Raw genomic sequence first — 19,518 nt, forward strand, 5'->3', positions numbered from 1 at the left:
AATCGCCAGGCTGTGAAGCATACAGCAGACGACGACCAATAGGGACACCCAGTCAGGCGAGTACTGCATCTTTCCTCCAGAGAGATCAAGGCAGTGGAATCACTGTTTAAGGCTTCCGATGGTCTGCTCAATGATGCACCTGGTGGTTAAATGAGACTCATTGTACGATTGGTGCGCAGGAGTGGTGGGGTTGCAAAGGAGAGTCAGGAGCCAGGTGCACAGTGGGTACCCCCTCGTCTCCTAGGAGCCAGCCATCACCTTCATTTGGTGGCTGAAACAGACCTGACACACCGGTCTGCCGCAGGATGAAGGCATCGTGGCTGCTGCCAGGATACCGGGCATCAACGGCCATGATTTGGCACTTGTGGTCACACACCAACTGGACATTCAAAATATGGGATCCCTTGCGGTTTCTGAAGATCTCTGGATTGTTCTGTGGTGCCCTCAATGCCACATGGTGCAGTTATGGCGCCCTGAACCCTGGGGATGCCAGCTATCCTGTGGAGCACTCTAACTGCTTCTCACTGGTCACTGGAAAGAAGATGTAGTCCCTCCTCCTTTTGTACAGAGCGTGCGTGACCTGACGGATGGAGCAATATGTGGCATATTGGGAGAGGTTGGAGATGTTTGATGTGGCTCCTTGGAAAGATCCAGTGGCATAGAAATTCAAGGCGAAGGAGACCTTTGATGCCAATGATAGCTGCCCTCACCCTTGTTTGAGGCTGCAGGTCTGGCTGGAGGAGATGGCACAGCTCCATCACCACGTCTTTTCTGAATTGCAGTCTCCGCAGACACCGGTCATCATTGAGGTCCATGTAGGAGAACTGTTGTTGGAAGACCCTTGGGCCATAGGGTCTTCTGCCACCATGTCTGTGTTTGCATCTTCCTCTGCCACCTTCCTCATCCCCTCTGCCTCCTGGCGCTGGCAAGCACCTGGCTGCTACTGATGCTGACTTCTCTGCTCCATGCCCCACTCCCTCTGGGTGTCAGCGTCCCTGACCCCCCTCCTCGCTGCATGTTCTTCTTCACATCCTTCTCTATGTGTAGGTAGATGGCCATCTCCATGGCCTTCTTCATCTTGCTGTCCCATCCTATCTGGGTCCCTCTCCCGCTGTCTCTGCATCTGTAGCTGCCGGCGTTGCTCTCTTCTGCGAGCCACCGTGCCGTGCACAATGTGCAGGAGGCGGTCCGGTGCCAGGACTGAGCCCCTTATTTGCAAACAATGGCCGACTCTGCTAATGCTAGCTCTTACAGCAAGGTTTGGTATTGAAGGCTGTGCAAAGTGAGGCGCAGTCATTTTTGAAGCCCGATTGAGGGGATAAACGTTCAAAGCATCGACACTCAATAACAATTTGGCCGATAACAATAGTGCGAGCCGCAGCGCACCTTTAAAGACCGCTGGTGGTTTCGATTACAGATTGCACACTGACGAAAAAAAACCTGTCACTGGCACAGACAACTGGTCGATCAACTATTTGAGGACAATGTTCCGATCGTCGGGGAGTCTGCCCTGACTGAGCAGACTGCTCTTAAAAAAAAAAACAGGAAATTTCTGCCCCTATACATTTGCAGAATGTGGATTATTTGAAAGTGGGGGAACTCCAATCAGAATGATCAGAGTTGCCAGATGTTAATAGAGACAAAAGAAACCTGTATTTTCTCAATAGCTGTGTACCTACCAGGACTTTACTAAATACTACACAGATGAGGTATAATAAACAAGCTCTTAAAAACAGCTTTATAAAAAGTTGGAATGACATCATCATTGCACAGTGCTACTGGTAACAGCTTAAATGGTTTTGAGTTATATTTTTTTTAAACTACACTTCAGGAAAATGAATGGATCTGAAAGCAAGCAGTAAATTCAAATTTATACTATTTTACAGATAACTTCGGGAGTTTTAGTCGAAGCAAATTCTTTTATGAGGTGTATTTGCAAGGCTTAAGATTCCAACACCACCCCACCCCCCACAATGCAAGGGGGAAAACTAAAGCAAGCTAAGAAAAAAAACAAGAATTAACAAAACAAACATAACACACTTATTCTTTCAGCCCCCCAAAAAATACTATACTGTAATGTGAAAAATGTGTGAAACAAAGTATTGTTGACCTGCCATCATCATCTGTTACTGGGAGTTATCGGACTGTGAAATAGTCTTTTGTTTTCTGTTAATAATTTATCTATATCAGTAGATCAACAGTGACGTTTGTCATGGGTAGCACAGGTGCTGGATTACAATTTTTGAAGTTTATCATGCCCTAGCTGAAATGTGACAACGGTTTGAGAGTCAGGGTAGCACAGCAAATTTATTGAAGCAATAGATCACATGACTGAGCACATGGCTTCGGCCACAATATCCAAGGTTTGCATGAAAGCATCTCAACCATCCTCCCTGTAATCCTGGCACAAACATCAATTCCCCTCAGCAACATGATTTTTATTTATTTTCTTAAACTGTATAAAATGTTTTTTAAGCCAGTAACGTGTGTCCCAGTTATTTGTAAATGTTCTGCCTGGGTCAGCATATACTCTGGATATTGTAGTAATACAGCAGCATGATGAAAATATATATAAATCTAATGCACAGAATTTCTTCACGATGCAGAACACCGGTCCATTTCTACCTAGTTGTCATATGACATGGGCGATCTCTCTGTACTTTCGACATTGCAGTTCAATGGAAGCAGAGTGAAAACAACAAACACACACGCTGTTATATACATTTCACACTTCTTTCTTCAGAAACAGATGTTGAAATCTCCACTGTTCTGAGGCACAGGAGCTACTCAACATTTCAGCAGAGTCCAGCAAATGTGGAATATGGAGTAAAATTACATTGCAATATTCCATTGCCGCCACAAGAAGCTGCTATAACACTTACAAAGCTGTTTTGTTGAAGTTACGAGCAGACTCTCGATAAACCATTCAAATGTGAGCAATTACGAAAAACTTGCTTTAACTTACTTTTTGTCAGAATACAGTAGAGCATAAACTTCTCTGTGCATTCCCTCAGGTCTCTTAAATGTGAGTGTTTCTGCAGATTTCTTTGACTTTTTCTAATAGAAAAAAAAATTCATTATTCAAAATTAGCTTTACCATCAAGGAACGCAGTATTGGTAGAAATTTGAAAGAGTTAAAAATTATACATAAAATAAACAAATCACAAATACAGTAGAAAAGATAATGAAGGAAACAAAATAAGGAATAGAGAACGAGAACATGAAAATGTATTTTCCTAGTTATTAGCTCATTATAAATAGCAGCCAAATATATGATGCATAGTGCAAGCTAGTGCTGCAGAATTCCAGTTGCCAACTATATTGCAGTAAGTTACCATCTTTGGGGAGCTCAAAACTACAGCAACTTATCTGCTTTGTAAATAACTTCAAAGACTGTGGCTCACTTTCTAACTCCAAACCATTCTGTTGCCCTCCTCCCTACTGTCTAACACTGATTGTGGCTTGCAAGAGTTTATCTCTTCCTCCACCCTTCCAAATCAAATGAATATTGAAAGGTACCTTCAGTTTGTACTTCCAGACAGATAATTTAGCTTTTTTCTCCCAAAGTCATCAAGTTGAAAGTTACTTTATTCAAGACTGTTATGAACCAGCAATAAGTTTAGGTCCTCACATAAGTTTGTCCAAAATCTAAATAAAACAGAACTGAAAAATGAGAGGATTGTATTACATTTTATGCAAGACTTAAAAAAAAAAATAGGGAATATTCCATTACTTTCTTGACTCAGTGGGTTTACACACTGATTAGCTACACCATATATTCAATCTTCAATTTGTGCCAAAGTAGCTGATCTCAGCAGGTCAATTATAGGGATACAACAATTGGCCTTAGCACCCCTGGATTTGGGAGTGAAAAATTTGCAAGGATTTCCACTGACACTTAGAGTGTGCACATGAATGTGATGCCCCTATAGTTCAATCATCCGTGGACACTAAAGACTCAGATGTGGCCAGTTAAGCAAGGTTCCAGAAGCTGAGTGGTACTATTGAACCCTACCCTAGCAAGGAGTCAACAACTTAAAACTAGGAAGGAGAGGAAACTGGCAAGAAAAAAGGAATTTCCAAGTAAAGCTCACAATTATTGGTCAGCTTGAATCTAATCACTAGTTTTGTAAATAGATCTGCACATTTACACCTACTTTGTTTCTCTGACATCTGCCTACATATCCTAATTGCTACAGGAATTTTTTTGCCCCAAATATCAGTGATTGAAAATTATGCGGGATGAAGAAGTGCAGAATGCTAAGTTCCACGTTCTGACGTCACCTAGATCTTAATCAAAATAAAATCTAATCCCATAAAAACTGAACTCTCAGCTGATTAAAAACAATATGCTGCCCAATTAAGCACCATCACTGAAATCAGAGAGCACTGGAATTCATTATTTACCATTTGCTACATTCTACTGCACCATTTGAGTACTTTAGCACTCTGGCACTCTGATAATCAGGGCAAGATGATGCCAATACAGAGCAATCATTGGAGAAATGAAAATGCTAATTTCAATTAAAAACAAATCTAAATTTACAGATTTTGGCAAATCTTCCCTAAGTTATTCCTTTAAATCCAGAAAATAAAATAAATTGGTCCAAAAGATACTTATTTAAAAACTGGTTTAGAAGTGATTACAAACCAGTAACCTCATTGATAATTCAGGTGACCTCAAATTGTGAGAACAAAACTCAAGGGATTTATAACAATTATACAAACCCGGAGATGAGATTACAACCTTGAAATAATTTTAGAGCTGCAGTTTAAACAAAATTTATCTACTACAAATTCCAACTGCTAATTTTATTACACTTTGGGTCTTTACATTGACATATATTGGTGTTCAATCTATCTTAGTCATGCGTCATTACATCTACACTTAATGATGTTGTAGCCATTAAGAATATATTGAATGTCAACCAATGGTCAATTAGCAATAAATAATATGGTCAGTATGTTAACTTAAGAATTAATACTGTAGTTAAAAAAGTAAGACTTCCGTTACCTTATCTGAGTTAATGATATCTTTTTTACTAATTGGTGTGTTTTCGGAGTCACCACCCCCCAGCTCCAGGATATCACGAACATCTGCTCCTGTAGACATTTTTGTAAATCTGTAGAGATGACAAGAGGGAAATTCAGTTACAACAATTAAAACATAAAATGACTATTTTCTCACTAGGACCTGGGTTTAAATTCCAATGCTGACTAACATTTGAACTTTGCCATTCTGTGCAAATTTCAGAATCTTAAGTCAGGGCAATGGGTGAACACAAATCTAAGAGGGAAGCCCATCCCACCTGCACAAGATGACTGCCACTGGCCAGTATGGACCCTAAATTAACATTCCCAAGTTGTAGTAAGAACTCAGCAGTATGAATATAAAATGGAGGGGAAAAGTTTAATGGGGGCTGGGGTGGGGGGGTGATGTCCTCACTCAGTGTTGTGAATCTTTGGAATTCTCTGTCCCAGAAAGCTATGGAAGCTCTGTCGTAAAGCATATTCAAGACAGAGATCCATAGATTTTTGGATAATAAGGGAATCAATGGCTATGGGGATAGTGCAGGCAAGTGGCGTTGAGGTAGAAGGCCATCCATGAGATCAGCCATGATCTCATTGAATGGCGGAGCAGGCTCGAGGGGTCAAATGGCCGACTGCTGCTCTTATTTTTTTGTGTTATTATCACACATGGCTTTCAACTCATTGGACTGCACTGGATTCAAACTAAGGCTCCAGTGGTTCAGTCCTATTTGGGTTTTCTTTCAACACTCTTCATCCATGCTCATAACAATAAGGCAACTTCCACTGGTATACCATCACCTCATATAACCAACCTAATGCATGATCTTAAATGCTTAATATGCTGCTACATTAACTACTCTTTTATCAAAATATTTCACTCTGGAATAACATGTGGGATGCCTCATCATGCACTTCATTAAGTAGTAAACACCATGTTATCCAAGACCATTTAGTTCAAGCTACAGTTTTGGTCTCCTAACTTGAGGAAGGACATTCTTGTTATTGAGCGAGTGCAGCGAAGATTCACCAGACTGATTCCCGGGATGGTGGGAGTGACCTATCAAGAAAGACTGGATCAACTGGGCTTGTATTCACTGGAGTTCAGAAGAATGAGAGGGGACCTCATAGAAACGTTTAAAATTCTGACGGGTTTAGACAGGTTAGATGCAGGAGGAATGATCCCAATGTTGGGGAAGTCCAGAACCAGGGGTCACAGTCTAAGGATAAGGGGTAAGCCATTTAGGACCGAGATGAGGAGAAACTTCTTCACCCAGAGAGTGGTGAACCTGTGGAATTCTCTACCACAGAAAGTAGTTGAGGCCAATTCACTAAATATATTCAAAAGGGAGTTAGATGAAGTCCTTACTACTAGGGGGATCAAGGTGTATGGCGGGAAAGCAGGAAGGGGGTACTGAAGTTGCATGTTCAGCCATGAACTCATTGAATGGCGGTGCAAGCTAGAAGGGCTGAATGGCCTACTCCTGCACCTATTTTCTATGTTTCTATGTAAAACTACAAATAAAATGTATTACAAGATATAAATTTGACTCAAAGCAACATGAGTAACTCAGAAAAATGTTCAACTTACACACTACCTATTTGAAAGCAACTAAATGTACTGGAGCCTAAAGTATTATTTTTCCAGTACCTTTAAATAAAGCTCAGAGGTCGTGCCTCTGCTCAACTGTGCTTGTCTCACTGCTAAGACATAACATTGCTGAACTCAGTGAAGTATATATTGGTGAGCTTTGCCCACATCAAAACCTCACTTCCTTTGAAGAAGGCCCCAATTCTTTCTAAACATGGGATGAGGTCCTACGAAAAGAATTTAAGGAGCTAGGAGCTAAATTAAAAAGTAGGACCTCAAAAGTAGTAATCTCGGGATTGCTACCAGTGCCACGTGCTAGTCAGAGTAGGAATCGCAGGATAGCGCAGATGAATACATGGCTTGAGCAGTGGTGCAGCAGGGAGGAATTCAAATTCTTGGGGCATTGGAACCGGTTCTGGGGGAGGTGGGACCAGTACAAACCGGACGGTCTGCACCTGGGCAGGACCGGAACCAATGTCCTAGGGGGAGTGTTTGCTAGTGCTGTTGGGGAGGAGTTAAACTAATATTGCAGGGGGATGGGAACCTATGCAGGGAGACAAAAATGAGGCAAAAGCAAAAGACAGAAAGGAGATGAGGAAAAGTGGAGGGCAGAGAAACCCAAGGCAAAGAACAAAAAGGGCCACTGTACAGCAAAATTCTAAAAGGACAAAGGGTGTTAAAAAAGCAAGCCTGAAGGCTTTGTGTCTTAATGCAAGGAGTATCCGCAATAAGGTGGATGAATTAACTGTGCAAATAGATGTTAACAAATATGATGTGATTGGGATTACGGAGACGTGGCTCCAGGATGATCAGGGCTGGGAACTCAACATCCAGGGGTATTCAACATTCAGGAAGGATAGAATAAAAGGAAAAGGAGGTGGGGTAGCATTGCTGGTTAAAGAGGAGATTAATGCAATAGTTAGGAAAGACATTAGCTTGGATGATGTGGAATCTATATGGGTAGAGCTGCAGAACACTAAAGGGCAAAAATCGTTAGTGGGAGTTGTGTACAGACCTCCAAACAGTAGTAGTGATGTTGGGGAGGGCATCAAACAGGAAATTAGGAGTGCATGCAATAAAGGTGCAGCAGTTATAATGGGTGACTTTAATATGCACATAGATTGGGCCAGCCAAACTGGAAGCAATACGATGGAGGAGGATTTCCTGGAGTGCATAAGGGATGGTTTTCTAGACCAATATGTCGAGGAACCAACTAGGGGGGAGGCCATCTTAGACTGGGTGTTGTGTAATGAGAGAGGATTAATTAGCAATCTCGTTGTGCGAGGCCCCTTGGGGAAGAGTGACCATAATATGGTGGAATTCTGCATTAGGATGGAGAATGAAACAGTTAATTCAGAGACCATGGTCCAGAACTTAAAGAAGGGTAACTTTGAAGGTATGAGGCATGAATTGGCTAAGATAGATTGGCTCATGATACTTAAGGGGTTGACTGTGGATGGGCAATGGCAGACATTTAGAGACCGCATGGATGAATTACAACAATTGTACATTCCTGTCTGGCGTAAAAATAAAAAAGGGAAGGTGGCTCAACCGTGGCTATCAAGGGAAATCAGGGATAGTATTAAAGCCAAGGAAATGGCATACAAATTGGCCAGAAATAGCAGCGAACCTGGGGACTGGGAGAAATTTAGAACTCAGCAGAGGAGGACAAAGGGTTTGATTAGGGCAGGGAAAATAGAGTACGAAAAGAAGCTTGCAGGGAACATTAAAGCGGATTGCAAAAGTTTCTATAGGTATGTAAAAAGAAAAAGGTTAGTAAAGACAAACGTAGGTCCCCTGCAGTCAGAATCAGGAGAAGTCATAACGGGGAACAAAGAAATGGCAGACCAATTGAACAAGTACTTTGGTTCAGTATTCACTAAGGAGGACACAAACAAGCTTCCGGATATAAAAGTGGTCAGAGGGTCTAGTAAGGAGGAGGAACGGAGGGAAATCTTTATTAGTCGGGAAATTGTGTTGGGGAAATTGATGGGATTGAAGGCCGATAAATCCCCAGGGCCTGATGGACTGCATCCCAGAGTACTTAAGGAGGTGGCCTTGGAAATAGCGGATGCATTGACAGTCATTTTCCAACATTCCATTGACTCTGGATCAGTTCCTATAGAGTGGAGGGTAGCCAATGTAACCCCACTTTTTAAAAAAGGAGGGAGAGAGAAAGCATGGAATTATAGACCGGTCAGCCTGACCTCAGTAGTGGGTAAAATGGTGGAATCAATTATTAAGGATGTCATAGCAGCGCATTTAGAAAATGGTGACATGATAGGTCCAAGTCAGCATGGATTTGTAAAAGGGAGATCATGCTTGACAAATCTTCTGGAATTTTTTGAGGATGTTTCCAATAAAGTGGACAAAGGAGTACCAGTTGATGTGGTATATTTGGACTTTCAGAAGGCTTTCGACAAGGTCCCACACAGGAGATTAATGTGCAAAGTTAAAGCACATGGGATTGGGGGTAGTGTGCTGACGTGGATTGTCAGACAGGAAGCAAAGAGTAGGAGTAAATGGGTACTTTTCGGAATGGCAGGCAGTGACTAGTGGGGTACCGCAGGGTTCTGTGCTGGGGCCCCAGTTGTTTACATTGTACATTAATGATTTTGACGAGGGGATTAAATGTAGTATCTCCAAATTTGCGGATGACACTAAGTTGGGTGGCAGTGTGAGCTGCGAGGAGGATGCTATGAGGCTGCAGAGTGACTTGGATAGGTTAGGTGAGTGGGCAAATGCGTGGCAGATGAAGTATAATGTGGATAAATGTGAGGTTATCCACTTTGGTGGTAAAAACAGAGAGACAGACTATTATCTGAATGGTGACAGATTAGGAAAAGGGAAGGTGCAACGAGACCTGGGTGTCATGGTACATCAGTCATTGAAGGTTGGCATGCAGGTACAGCAGGCGGTTAAGAAAGCAAATGGCATGTTGGCCTTCATAGCAAGGGGATTTGAGTACAGGGGCAGGGAGGTGTTGCTACAGTTGTACAGGGCCTTGGTGAGGCCACACCTGGAGTATTGTGTACAGTTTTGGTCTCCTAACTTGAGGAAGGACATTCTTGCTATTGAGGGAGTGCAGCGAAGATTCACCAGACTGATTCCCGGGATGGTGGGACTGACCTATCAAGAAAGACTGGATCAACTGGGCTTGTATTCACTGGAGTTCAGAAGAGTGAGAGGGGACCTCATAGAAACGTTTAAAATTCTGACGGGTTTGGACAGGTTAGATGCAGGAAGAATGTTCCCAATGTTGGGGAAGTCCAGAACCAGAGGTCACAGTCTAAGGATAAGGGGTAAGCCATTTAGGACCGAGATAAGGAGAAACTTCTTCACCCAGAGAGTGGTGAACCTGTGGAATTCTCTACCACAGAAAGTAGTTGAGGCCAATTCTCTAAATATATTCAAAAGGGAGTTAGATGAAGTCCTTACAACTCGGGGGATCAAGGGGTATGGCGTGAAAGCAGGAAGGGGGTACTGAAGTTGCATGTTCAGCCATGAACTCATTGAATGGCGGTGCAGGCTAGAAGGGCTGAATGGCCTGCTCCTGCACCTATTTTCTATGTTTCTAAAACATAATTTCTATCAACCAGATTGATGGGAATATATGGGTAGCAGCCCCAACAACTCCCTCTGGAGAGAGGTTTAAGGGGCGAGGTTTGAAACAAAGTTCAAAATTACTGAGCCTGAGGAACACATTGTCATACAGGTAAACTTGAGTTCCAAATTACAGACTCAATTTTCCACAATGCCATTTTTTGGTGTATTGCAAGAGTTACATCTGTTTTCTTTGACCCTACGGCTCAAAAAAAAAACTAGCAAGTTTCCTCGCTCTATTTTTTGAAATTGGCGCCGCGCAACCTGTCCTTTAGCTTCGGGGGGGATGAAGCCTAATGTCTGCGCCGAAAAAATAATGCTCCCCTTCTGCGCATGCGTGGAAACAAAAAAATGTTTTGACGTGACTGCTAAAGGCACGCATGCCCAGTACAGCTCCCGGTCTGCATTCAGCCATTTTTAAAAGAGCCAGTTGTGTGCGAGAACTTTAATTCTCAATGGAAAAATCGGAGCTGCAATACAATATGCAACGCGGCTCAAGGACCAAGAATTTCTCACAGGATGAAATGGAGGCACTATTAATTGAGGCCAGATGGCATGGGCTAGTCATCAACAGAGGTCACATAAAAATTTCACCAAAAGAAATGAAGAAATGCGAGAACAAACTTGCAGAAGATTACTGTGCAATGGTGACCACCCAGAGATCTGGAGGCCAGTACAAAAAGTGGCAGGACCTTGGCCAAGCAGTTAGTGGAAGTAATATTTTCATTTATTCAATGGAATTGCAATTGTAAATGTGACCACCCAGCAGAAAGACATCTTCTCTAAAAAGTTATATTTTCATCTTTGCAGAGGAAGGTGGCGTACAACAAAAGGGAAAGAACTTGACAGGAGGAGGCCCGGCAAATCTGCAGCCACTGACACACTTGGAAGTCAGGGTCGCTGCTTCAATGGGTCCTGCCTGGAGAAAAGCAACCACCACTGCAACAGCTGGGCCCACACTCAAGGGATCCTCCTCATCATCATCAGCCACTATCTTCTCAGGTGGGTCTTCTACTACCAGCTGCTGCTGCCTCATGATGGCTAAGTTATGCAGTGTGCAGCAGACAAGAGTGAACTGACCGACAATCTCAGGGGAGTATTGCAAGTAGTCTCCGGAATGGTCCAGGAATCGGAAACGCTGTTTCAAAATGCCAATGGACCTCTCTATTATGCTGCATAATCGCAATGTGCGACATGTTGTATTCCCGGTCATCTTCTGTCCAGGTTATGTGTAGAGGCGTCATGAGCCAGGTGGCGAGGCCGTACCCTTTGTCTCCCAGCAGCCAGCTCTGCTCTTCTGGCTGCTGCTGAAACATGGCAGAAATAGCACTCTCGCATAGGATGAACGCATCATGGGTGCTCCCAGAGTAGCTCACATCAACTGACATGATGCGATGCATGTCGTCACACACAAGCTGCACATTAACAGAGTGGAAGCCTTTTCTGTTCCTGTACATCTCGGAATCCTCCAAAAAGGTGCTCGCTAGGCGATGTGGGTACAATCAATGCAGTCCTGTACCTTTGGGAAGCCAGCAATGCTGGAGAAGCCCACAGCCCTTTCACGCATTGCCTGGGGTGGTCATGGGGAACTTTATGTAGTCATTCCTCCAGGCATATAATGCAGCCGTCACCTGCCGAATGCAGACATGCATGTTGAGAAATGGCGCACACATCCCCAGTTGTAGCCTGGAACGATCCAAATCCACTGAAAGTGCAGCTATAACTTTCACTTCAACTGACAACCTTCTAGGTTGGAGGTCTGCTTTTATTAACTCATAGATCTCGGTTACAACTTCTTTGCGGAAACGCAGCCCTCACAGTCTGCATCACTCAGGTGCAGGTATGAATGCCTGTCTCGATATACCCGATGTGAGTAAGGCCTCCTGATCATCATCCTACGTGCTCTGAGGTTGCTCATGCGATGATGTGAAATGAATTGTCTCCTCCGCAGCACCAACATGCAGAAGGCTTGCACGAGGTATGGCATTGTCAATATTGCCCCCATAATTAAATTGTACCTTTGCAAGAAGCTCAAAACAGCAGGACAAGGAGTTAAAGCTTCTCTGCTTTCTCTCTCCCCAAGGTCAACGCCCTAGTATGGACCATACCCTGGTCTGCACATGCGCAATAGGCTTGCTTAGAAAGGGAAGCTAGGCATTCAAATGAGGATATTTGGAGCAACAAAGTCTGATGCAATTCTTAAATTTTAGATTTTTTTCCTAAATACCGACTGAATGTCTCCTCAGCGGGCTCAAGGGTTGGCTGGCAGAATCGCTCCCTTGCCCGGACACAGGGGCTCAGAATATATCCCACCACCCCCTCCCCTCTCCCCCGGGCTTCTTTTGAAGCTTCTGCATAGTGTAAGGCCTTCAGTTCGGCTTCCACCCCACCCCCACGGGCTTCATTTGAAACCGAGCCCCGAGCCAGTGTTCGGGTGAGGCGTGGTGGTGGTGGCATGGTACTTTGAAAAAAAAATCTAAAATTAAACAATTGCATTCGACTTCCATTTTAAGTTTGAAAAAAATTAAGTTTCATGATGCATTTTTAATGTCTTCTTGACTCCCTCCAAAACTTTGCATAAAAACAATGTCGTCTTTCTGCGCCGATTTTTTAATGTGCGCTGCTTTTTAAGTGCCGGGTTATGCCAGGAAAAATGTAAGTTGGCCAACCTTGCATAAATCTGAAAAACTGGCGCAGACATCAGGTTACACCCCCTATGACGCAAAAAAAAAAACTAAAAAAAAAATCATAACTGAGTTACGCTGGCGCGCAAACTTTGGGGAAACTTGGAGATTTTAATTTAGGCCAAAAGAAACGGCGCAGATAACTGGAAAATTGAAACTTGTGTTGCCTCCCAGATGGCAGAATAAGGGATTAAACAGAGCAGGTGCAGAGCTCTTGAAGTCCTGGCTTGTGTTGAAACTAATAATAGTAGGGAAGAACAGGATTCAGGTCCTGCTAAGAGTTCCAGAGGTCAAGTGGCAGATAAGAACCAGGATTCCAAAAGTCGTAAGTTCAAGATTCCTACCAGTATCACAAGCTAATGGTATAGGAAGAGTTTGATTTTATTTGTTCCTGGGATGTGGGCATCGCTGGCAAGGCCAGCATATATTGCCCATCCCTAATTGCCCTCGAGAAGGTGGTGGTGAGCCGCCTTTTTGAACCGCTGCAGTCCGTGTGGTGACGGTATTCCCACAGTGCTATTAGGGAAGGAGTTCCAGGATTTTGACCCAGCGACAAATGAAGGAACAGTGATATATTTCCAAGTCAGGATGATGTGTAACTTGGGAGGGGAACTTGCAGGTGATGGTGTTACCATGTGTCTGCTGCCCTTGTCCTTTTATGTAGTAGTGATCGCGGGTTAAGCCTTGGCAAGTTGCTGTAGTACATCTTGTAGATGGTACACACTGCAGCCACGGTGCGTCAGTCGGTGATGGAGGGAGTGAATATTTAAGGTCGTGGATGAGGTGCCAAACAGGCTGCTTTATCCTGGATGGTGTCAAGTCTCTTGAGTGTTGTTGGAGCTGCACTCATTCGGACAAGAGACTGGTGCCTTGTAGATGGTGGAAAGATTTTGGGAATTAAGGAGGTGAGACACTTGCCACAGATTACCCAGCCTCTGACCTGCTCTTGTCGCCACAGTATTTATTTGGCTGGTCCAGTTAAGTTTCTGGTCAATGGTTACCCCCCCCCCCCCCCAGGATGTTGATGGTGGTGGATTCAGCAATGGTAATGCCGTTGAATGTCATGGGGCAGTGGTTAGACTCTTGCTTGTTGGAGATAGTCATTGCCTGGCACTTGTGTGGCGCGAATGTTACTTGCCACTTATCAGCCCAAGCCTGAATGTCATCCAGGTCTTTCTGCAAGCGAGCGCGGACTGCTTCATTATATGAGAAGTTGCAAATGGAACTGAACACTGAAATCATCAGCAAATATCCCCACTTCTGACCTTATGATGGAGGGAAGGTCATTGATGAAGCAACTGAAGATGGTTGGGCCTAGGACACTGCCCTGAGGAACTCCTGCAGTGATGTCCTGCGGCTGAGATAATTGACCTCGAACAACCACAACCATCTTCCTTTGTGCTAGGCAGTGACTTCAGTCAGTGGAGAGTTTTCCCCCGAATTCCCATTTACTTTAATTTCACTAGGGCTCCTTGATGCCACACGCGATCAAATTCTGCCTTGATGTCAAGGGCAGTCACTCACACCTTACGTCTGGAATTCAGCTCTTTTATCCATATTTGGACCACGGCTGAAATGAGGTCTGGAGCAGAGTGGTCCTGGCAGAAACCAAATTGAGCACCAGTACGAAGGTTGTTGAGCTTGATAGCATTGTCGACGACACTTTCCATCACTTTGCTGATGATTGAGTAGACTGATGGAACGGTAATTGGCCGGATTGGATTTGTCCTGCTTTTTGTCGTCAGCTTTTTGTGGCGACTGCACACCTTGGGTGGAACATTGGTGCCACGATAGCTCAGCAAAACTTTTTAAGTGGCCCTTCAGCCCAAATAATTGCCCACCCCTGGTTTAAGCCAATATGCATAGTGGAGGGACAAGCAAAAGAGTAGGCAGTTTGAATGGGAAAAGCAAGCTGTAGGTACACAGGGAATGAGGTGGAAAGATTGACAGGTTAAGCAGAACAAGATAATAGAAAATTCAGGATGGGATCGGCGAAAAAGGAAATTACCAATCGAAGGGTACTCAACTTAAAAATGTGTGTATTGGTACAGAGCAATCTCTTTGCAGCCTTTGACATGGTCAGTCACACCATCCTCTTCCAACGCCTCTGCTCCATTGTCCAGTTGGGTGGGACTGCCCTCACTTGGTTCCATTCTTGCCTACAGCCAGAGCATCTCCAGCAGTAGCATCTCTTCCAGTGCTCACCATTTTCTCAGAAGTCCCCCATGGAGTTATCCTTGACCCTTTTATCTTCCTCATCTACTATCCCTTGTGGACATCATCCGCAAACATAAGATCAACTTTCATTTACGCCAATGACTCCAGGCTCTGCTTCTCCACCACCTCTCTCAACCACTCCACTGCCTGTGTTGTTAGGCTGCTTGTCCAACTTCTAGTCTTAGATGAGTGTAATCTTCTCTTGCTAAATATTGGGAAGATGAAAGCCATCGTCCTTCAAGCCCCTCGGCAACATCATCTGTAAACACAATACTAAGGACACCAAGCTATACCTCACCACCTTCTTTGCATCTGATTCGTCACACTGCTTGTCTGCCATCTAGTGTTGGATGAGTAGAAATTGCCTCCAATTAAATATTTGAAAGACTAAAACCATTGTCTTTGGCCCCTGCCACAAACCCCACACCTCTTATTACTGATTCCATACCGAGTCAAGGATGTCTCAGAGCGGGTGCAGGACATTCTGAAAAGGGAGGGTGAACAGCCAGTTGTCGTGGTGCATATAGGTACCAACGATATAGGTAAAAAAACGGAATGAGGTCCTACGAGACAAATTTAGAGAGCTAGGAGCTAAATTAAAAAGTAGGACCTTAAAGGTATTGCTACCAGTGCCACGGGCTAGTCAGAGTAGGAATCGCAGGATAGCTCAGATGAATACGTGGCTGGAGGAGAGTGCAACAGGGAGGGATTCAAATTCCTGGGACATTGGAAACGGTTCTGGGGCAGGTGGGACCAGTACAAACCGGACAGTCTGCACCTGGGCAGGACCGGAACCAATGTCCTAGGGGGAGTGTTTGCTAGTGCTGTTGGGGAGGAGTTAAACTAACATGGCAGGGGGGTGGCAACCTATGCAGGGAGACAGAGGGAAATAAAATGGAGGCAGAAGCAAAAGATAGAAAGGAGAACAGTAAAAGTGGAGGGCAGAGAAACCCAAGGCAAAAAGCAAAAAGGGCCACATTACAGAAAAATTCTAGAGGGGCAAAGTTAAAAAGACAAGCCTGAAGGCTCTGTGCCTCAATGTGAGGAGTATTCGGAATAAGGTGGACGAATTAACTGCGCAGATAGCAGTTAACGGATATGATGTCATTAGCATCACGGAGACATGGCTCCAGGGTGACCAAGGCTGGGAACTCAACAACCAGGGGTATTCAATATTCAGGAAGGATAGGCAAAGAGGAAAAGGAGGCAGGGTGGCGTTGCTGGTTAAAGAGGAAATTAATGCAATAGTAAGGAGGGACATTAGCCTGGATGATGTGGAATCGGTATGGGTGCAGCTGCGGAATTCGAAAGGGCAGAAAATGTTAGTGGGAGTTGTATACAGACCACCAAACAGTAGTAGTGTGGTTGGGGACAGTATCAAACGAGAAATAAGGGATGTGTGCAATAAAGGTACAGCAGTTATCATGGGCGACTTTAATCTACATATTGATTGGATTAACCAAATTGGTACCAATGCGGTGGAGGAGGATTTCCTGGAGTGTATTAGGGATGGTTTTCTAGACCAATATGTCAAGGAACCAACTAGAAAGCTGGCCATCTTAGACTGGGTGATATGTAATGAGAAGGGACTAATTAGCAATCTTGTTGTGCGAGGCCCCTTGGGGAAGAGTGACCATAACATGGTAGAATTCTTTATTAAGATGGAGAGTGACGAAGTTAATTCGGAAACTAGGGTCCTGAACTTAAGGAAAGGTAACTTCGACGGTATGATGCGTGAATTGGCTAGAATAGACTGGCAAAGGATACATAAAGGGTTGACGGTGGATAAGCAATGACAAACATTTAAAGAAAACATGGATGAACGTCAGCAATTGTACATCCCTGTCTGGAGTAAAAATAAAACGGGGAAGGTGGTTCAACCATGGCTAACAAGGGAAATTAAGGAGAGTGTTAAAGCCAAGGAAGAGGCATATAAATTGGCTAGAAAAAGCAACAAACCTGAGGACTGGGAGAAATTTAGAATTCAACAGAGGAGGACGAAGGATTTAATTAGAGGGGGAAAATAAGAGTACAAGAGGAAGCTTGTAGGGAACATAAAAACTGACTACAAAAGCTTCTATAAATATGTGAAGAGAAAAAGATTAGTGAAGACAAACGTAGGTCCCTTGCAGTCAGATTCAGGTGAATTTATAATGGGGAACAAAGAAATGGCAGACCAATTGAACAAGTACTTCGGTTATGTCTTCATGAAGGAAGACACAAATAACCTTCCGAATGTACTAGGGGACAGTGGGTTTCGTGAGAAGGAGGAACTGAAGGATATCCTTATTAGGCGGGAAATTGATGGGATTGAAAGCCGATAAATCCCCGGGGCCTGATAATCTGCATCCCAGGGTACTTAAGGAAGTGGCCCTAGAAATAGTGGATGCATTGGTCATCATTTTCCAACAGTCTATCGATTCTGGATCAGTTCCTATGGACTGGAGGGTAGCTAATATAACATCACTGTTTAAAAAAGGAGGGAGAGAGAAAACAGGTAATTATAGACCGGTTAGTCTGACATCAATAGTGGGGAAAATGTTGGAATCAATCATTAAGGATAAAATAGCACCGCATTTGGAAAGCAGTGACAGGATCGGACCAAGTCAGCATGGATTTATGAAAGGGAAATCAAGCTTGATGAATCTTCTGGAATTTTTTGAGGATGTAATTAGCAGAGTGGACAAGGGAGAACCAGTGGATGTGGTGTATTTGGACTTTCAAAAGGCTTTTGACAAGATCCCGCACAAGAGACTGGTGTGCAAAATCAAAGCGCATGGTATTGGGGGTGATGTACTGACGCGGATCGAGAACTGGTTGGCAGACAGGAAGCAGAGAGTCGGGATAAACGGGTCCTTTTCAGAATGGCAGGGGGACCCCAGCTCTTTACAATATACATTAACGATTTAGATGAAGGAATTGAGTGCAATATCTCCAAGTTTTCGGATGACACTAAACTGGGTGGCGGTGTGAGCTGTGAGGAAGACGCTAAGAGGCTGCAGGGTGACTTGGACAGGTTAGGTGAGTGGGCAAATGCATGGCAGAAGCAGTATAATGTGGATAAATGTGAGGTTATCCATTTTGGGGGCAAAAACACGAAGGCAGATTATCTGAATGGCGGCAGATTAGGAAAAGGGGAGGTGCAGCGAGGCCTGGGTGTCATGGTTCATCAGTCGCTGAAAGTGGGCAAGCAGGTACAGCAGGCGGTGAAGAAGGCAAATGGTATGTTGGCCTTCATAGCTAGGGGATTTTAGTATCGGAGCAGGGAGGTCTTACTGCAGTTGTACAGGGCCTTAGTGAGGCCTCACCTGGTATAGTGTGTTCAGTTTTGGTCTCCTAATCTAAGGAAGGATGTTCTTGCTATTGAGGGAGTGCAGCGAAGGTTCACCAGACTGATTCCAGGGATGGCTGGACTGTCATATGAGGAGAGACTGGATCAACTGGGCCTTTATTCACTGGAGTTTAGAAGGATGAGAGGGGATCTCATAGAAACATATAAGATTCTGACGGGACTGGACAGGTTAGATGCGGGAAGAATGTTCCCGATGTTGGGGAAGTCCAGAACCAGGGGACATAGTCTTAGGATAAGGGGTAGGCCATTTAGGACTGAATGAGAAACTTCTTCACTCAGAGTTGTTAATCTGTGGAATTCCCTGCCGCAGAGAGTTGTTGATGCCAGTTCATTGGATATATTCAAGAGAGAGTTAGATATGGCCCTTACGGCTAAGGGAATCAAGGGTTATGGAGAGAAAGCAGGAAAGGGGTACTGAGGGAATGATCAGCCATGATCTTATTGAATGGCGGTGCAGGCTCGAATGGCCTACTCCTGCACCTATTTTCTATGGGGCCAAGTTTCGGCCTGATTTGCTCCTGATTTTTTTGGAGCAACTGGTTTAGAATGGAGTATCTTAGAAATTGCAATTCTCGGCATTTAGTTTGCTCCAGTTCTAGTCAGTTAGAACAGTTTCAGTTTGGAACAGATTTTTTTTTCCAAAAGGGGGCGTGTCCGGCCACTTACGCCCAATTTGAAAGTTTAGGCAATGAAAACATGCTCCAAACTAACTTAGAATGGAGTAAGTGTAGATTTTCATACGCTCAGATAAACCTTGTCTACATTTAGGAGAGGAGAAGAGGGAGGGGGAAGAGGAGAAGAGGGAGGGGGGGGGGGAAGAGGAGAAGAAGGAGGTAGGGAGGGAGAGGGGAAGGAGGAAAGGAGAGGGGAGGGAGGGAGGGAAGGAGGCTGAACGGGCCGGCCCAAGACTTCGGGCTGGATTTACAAGACTTCAGCACCGGATTTACAGGTAGGTGGTGTCGGGTCCCGTCAGGAGCGCGGAGCAGCGGGGGGGGGGGGGGCGGAGGTCGAGTCGCCGGGGCAGGGGGGGAGCTGAGGTCGGG

General features: G+C 44.4%; 1 protein-coding gene across 3 annotated transcripts in view; it reads right to left on the reverse strand.

Annotated features, from left to right (window-relative positions):
• dmap1 (DNA methyltransferase 1 associated protein 1) overlaps nucleotides 1-19,518 on the reverse strand; it is a 100,672-nt gene that overhangs the window by 61,685 nt on the left and 19,469 nt on the right. For 2 of the 3 annotated variants that reach the window (XM_070886077.1, XM_070886076.1), the window contains 2 exons: nucleotides 5,015-5,123; nucleotides 2,966-3,057 (listed from right to left, as the gene is read on the reverse strand). In XM_070886077.1, the coding sequence (XP_070742178.1) occupies nucleotides 2,966-3,057; nucleotides 5,015-5,113 (191 nt within the window). In that variant the 5' untranslated portion in view covers nucleotides 5,114-5,123. Of the gene's footprint in view, nucleotides 1-2,965; nucleotides 3,058-3,519; nucleotides 3,622-5,014; nucleotides 5,124-19,518 lie in introns of those variants that run through there. The other variant, XM_070886078.1, reaches the window with a different exon arrangement.

Source organism: Pristiophorus japonicus, chromosome 8, assembly GCF_044704955.1.
Source record: "Pristiophorus japonicus isolate sPriJap1 chromosome 8, sPriJap1.hap1, whole genome shotgun sequence".
In the NCBI taxonomy this organism is placed as follows: domain Eukaryota; kingdom Metazoa; phylum Chordata; class Chondrichthyes; family Pristiophoridae; genus Pristiophorus; species Pristiophorus japonicus.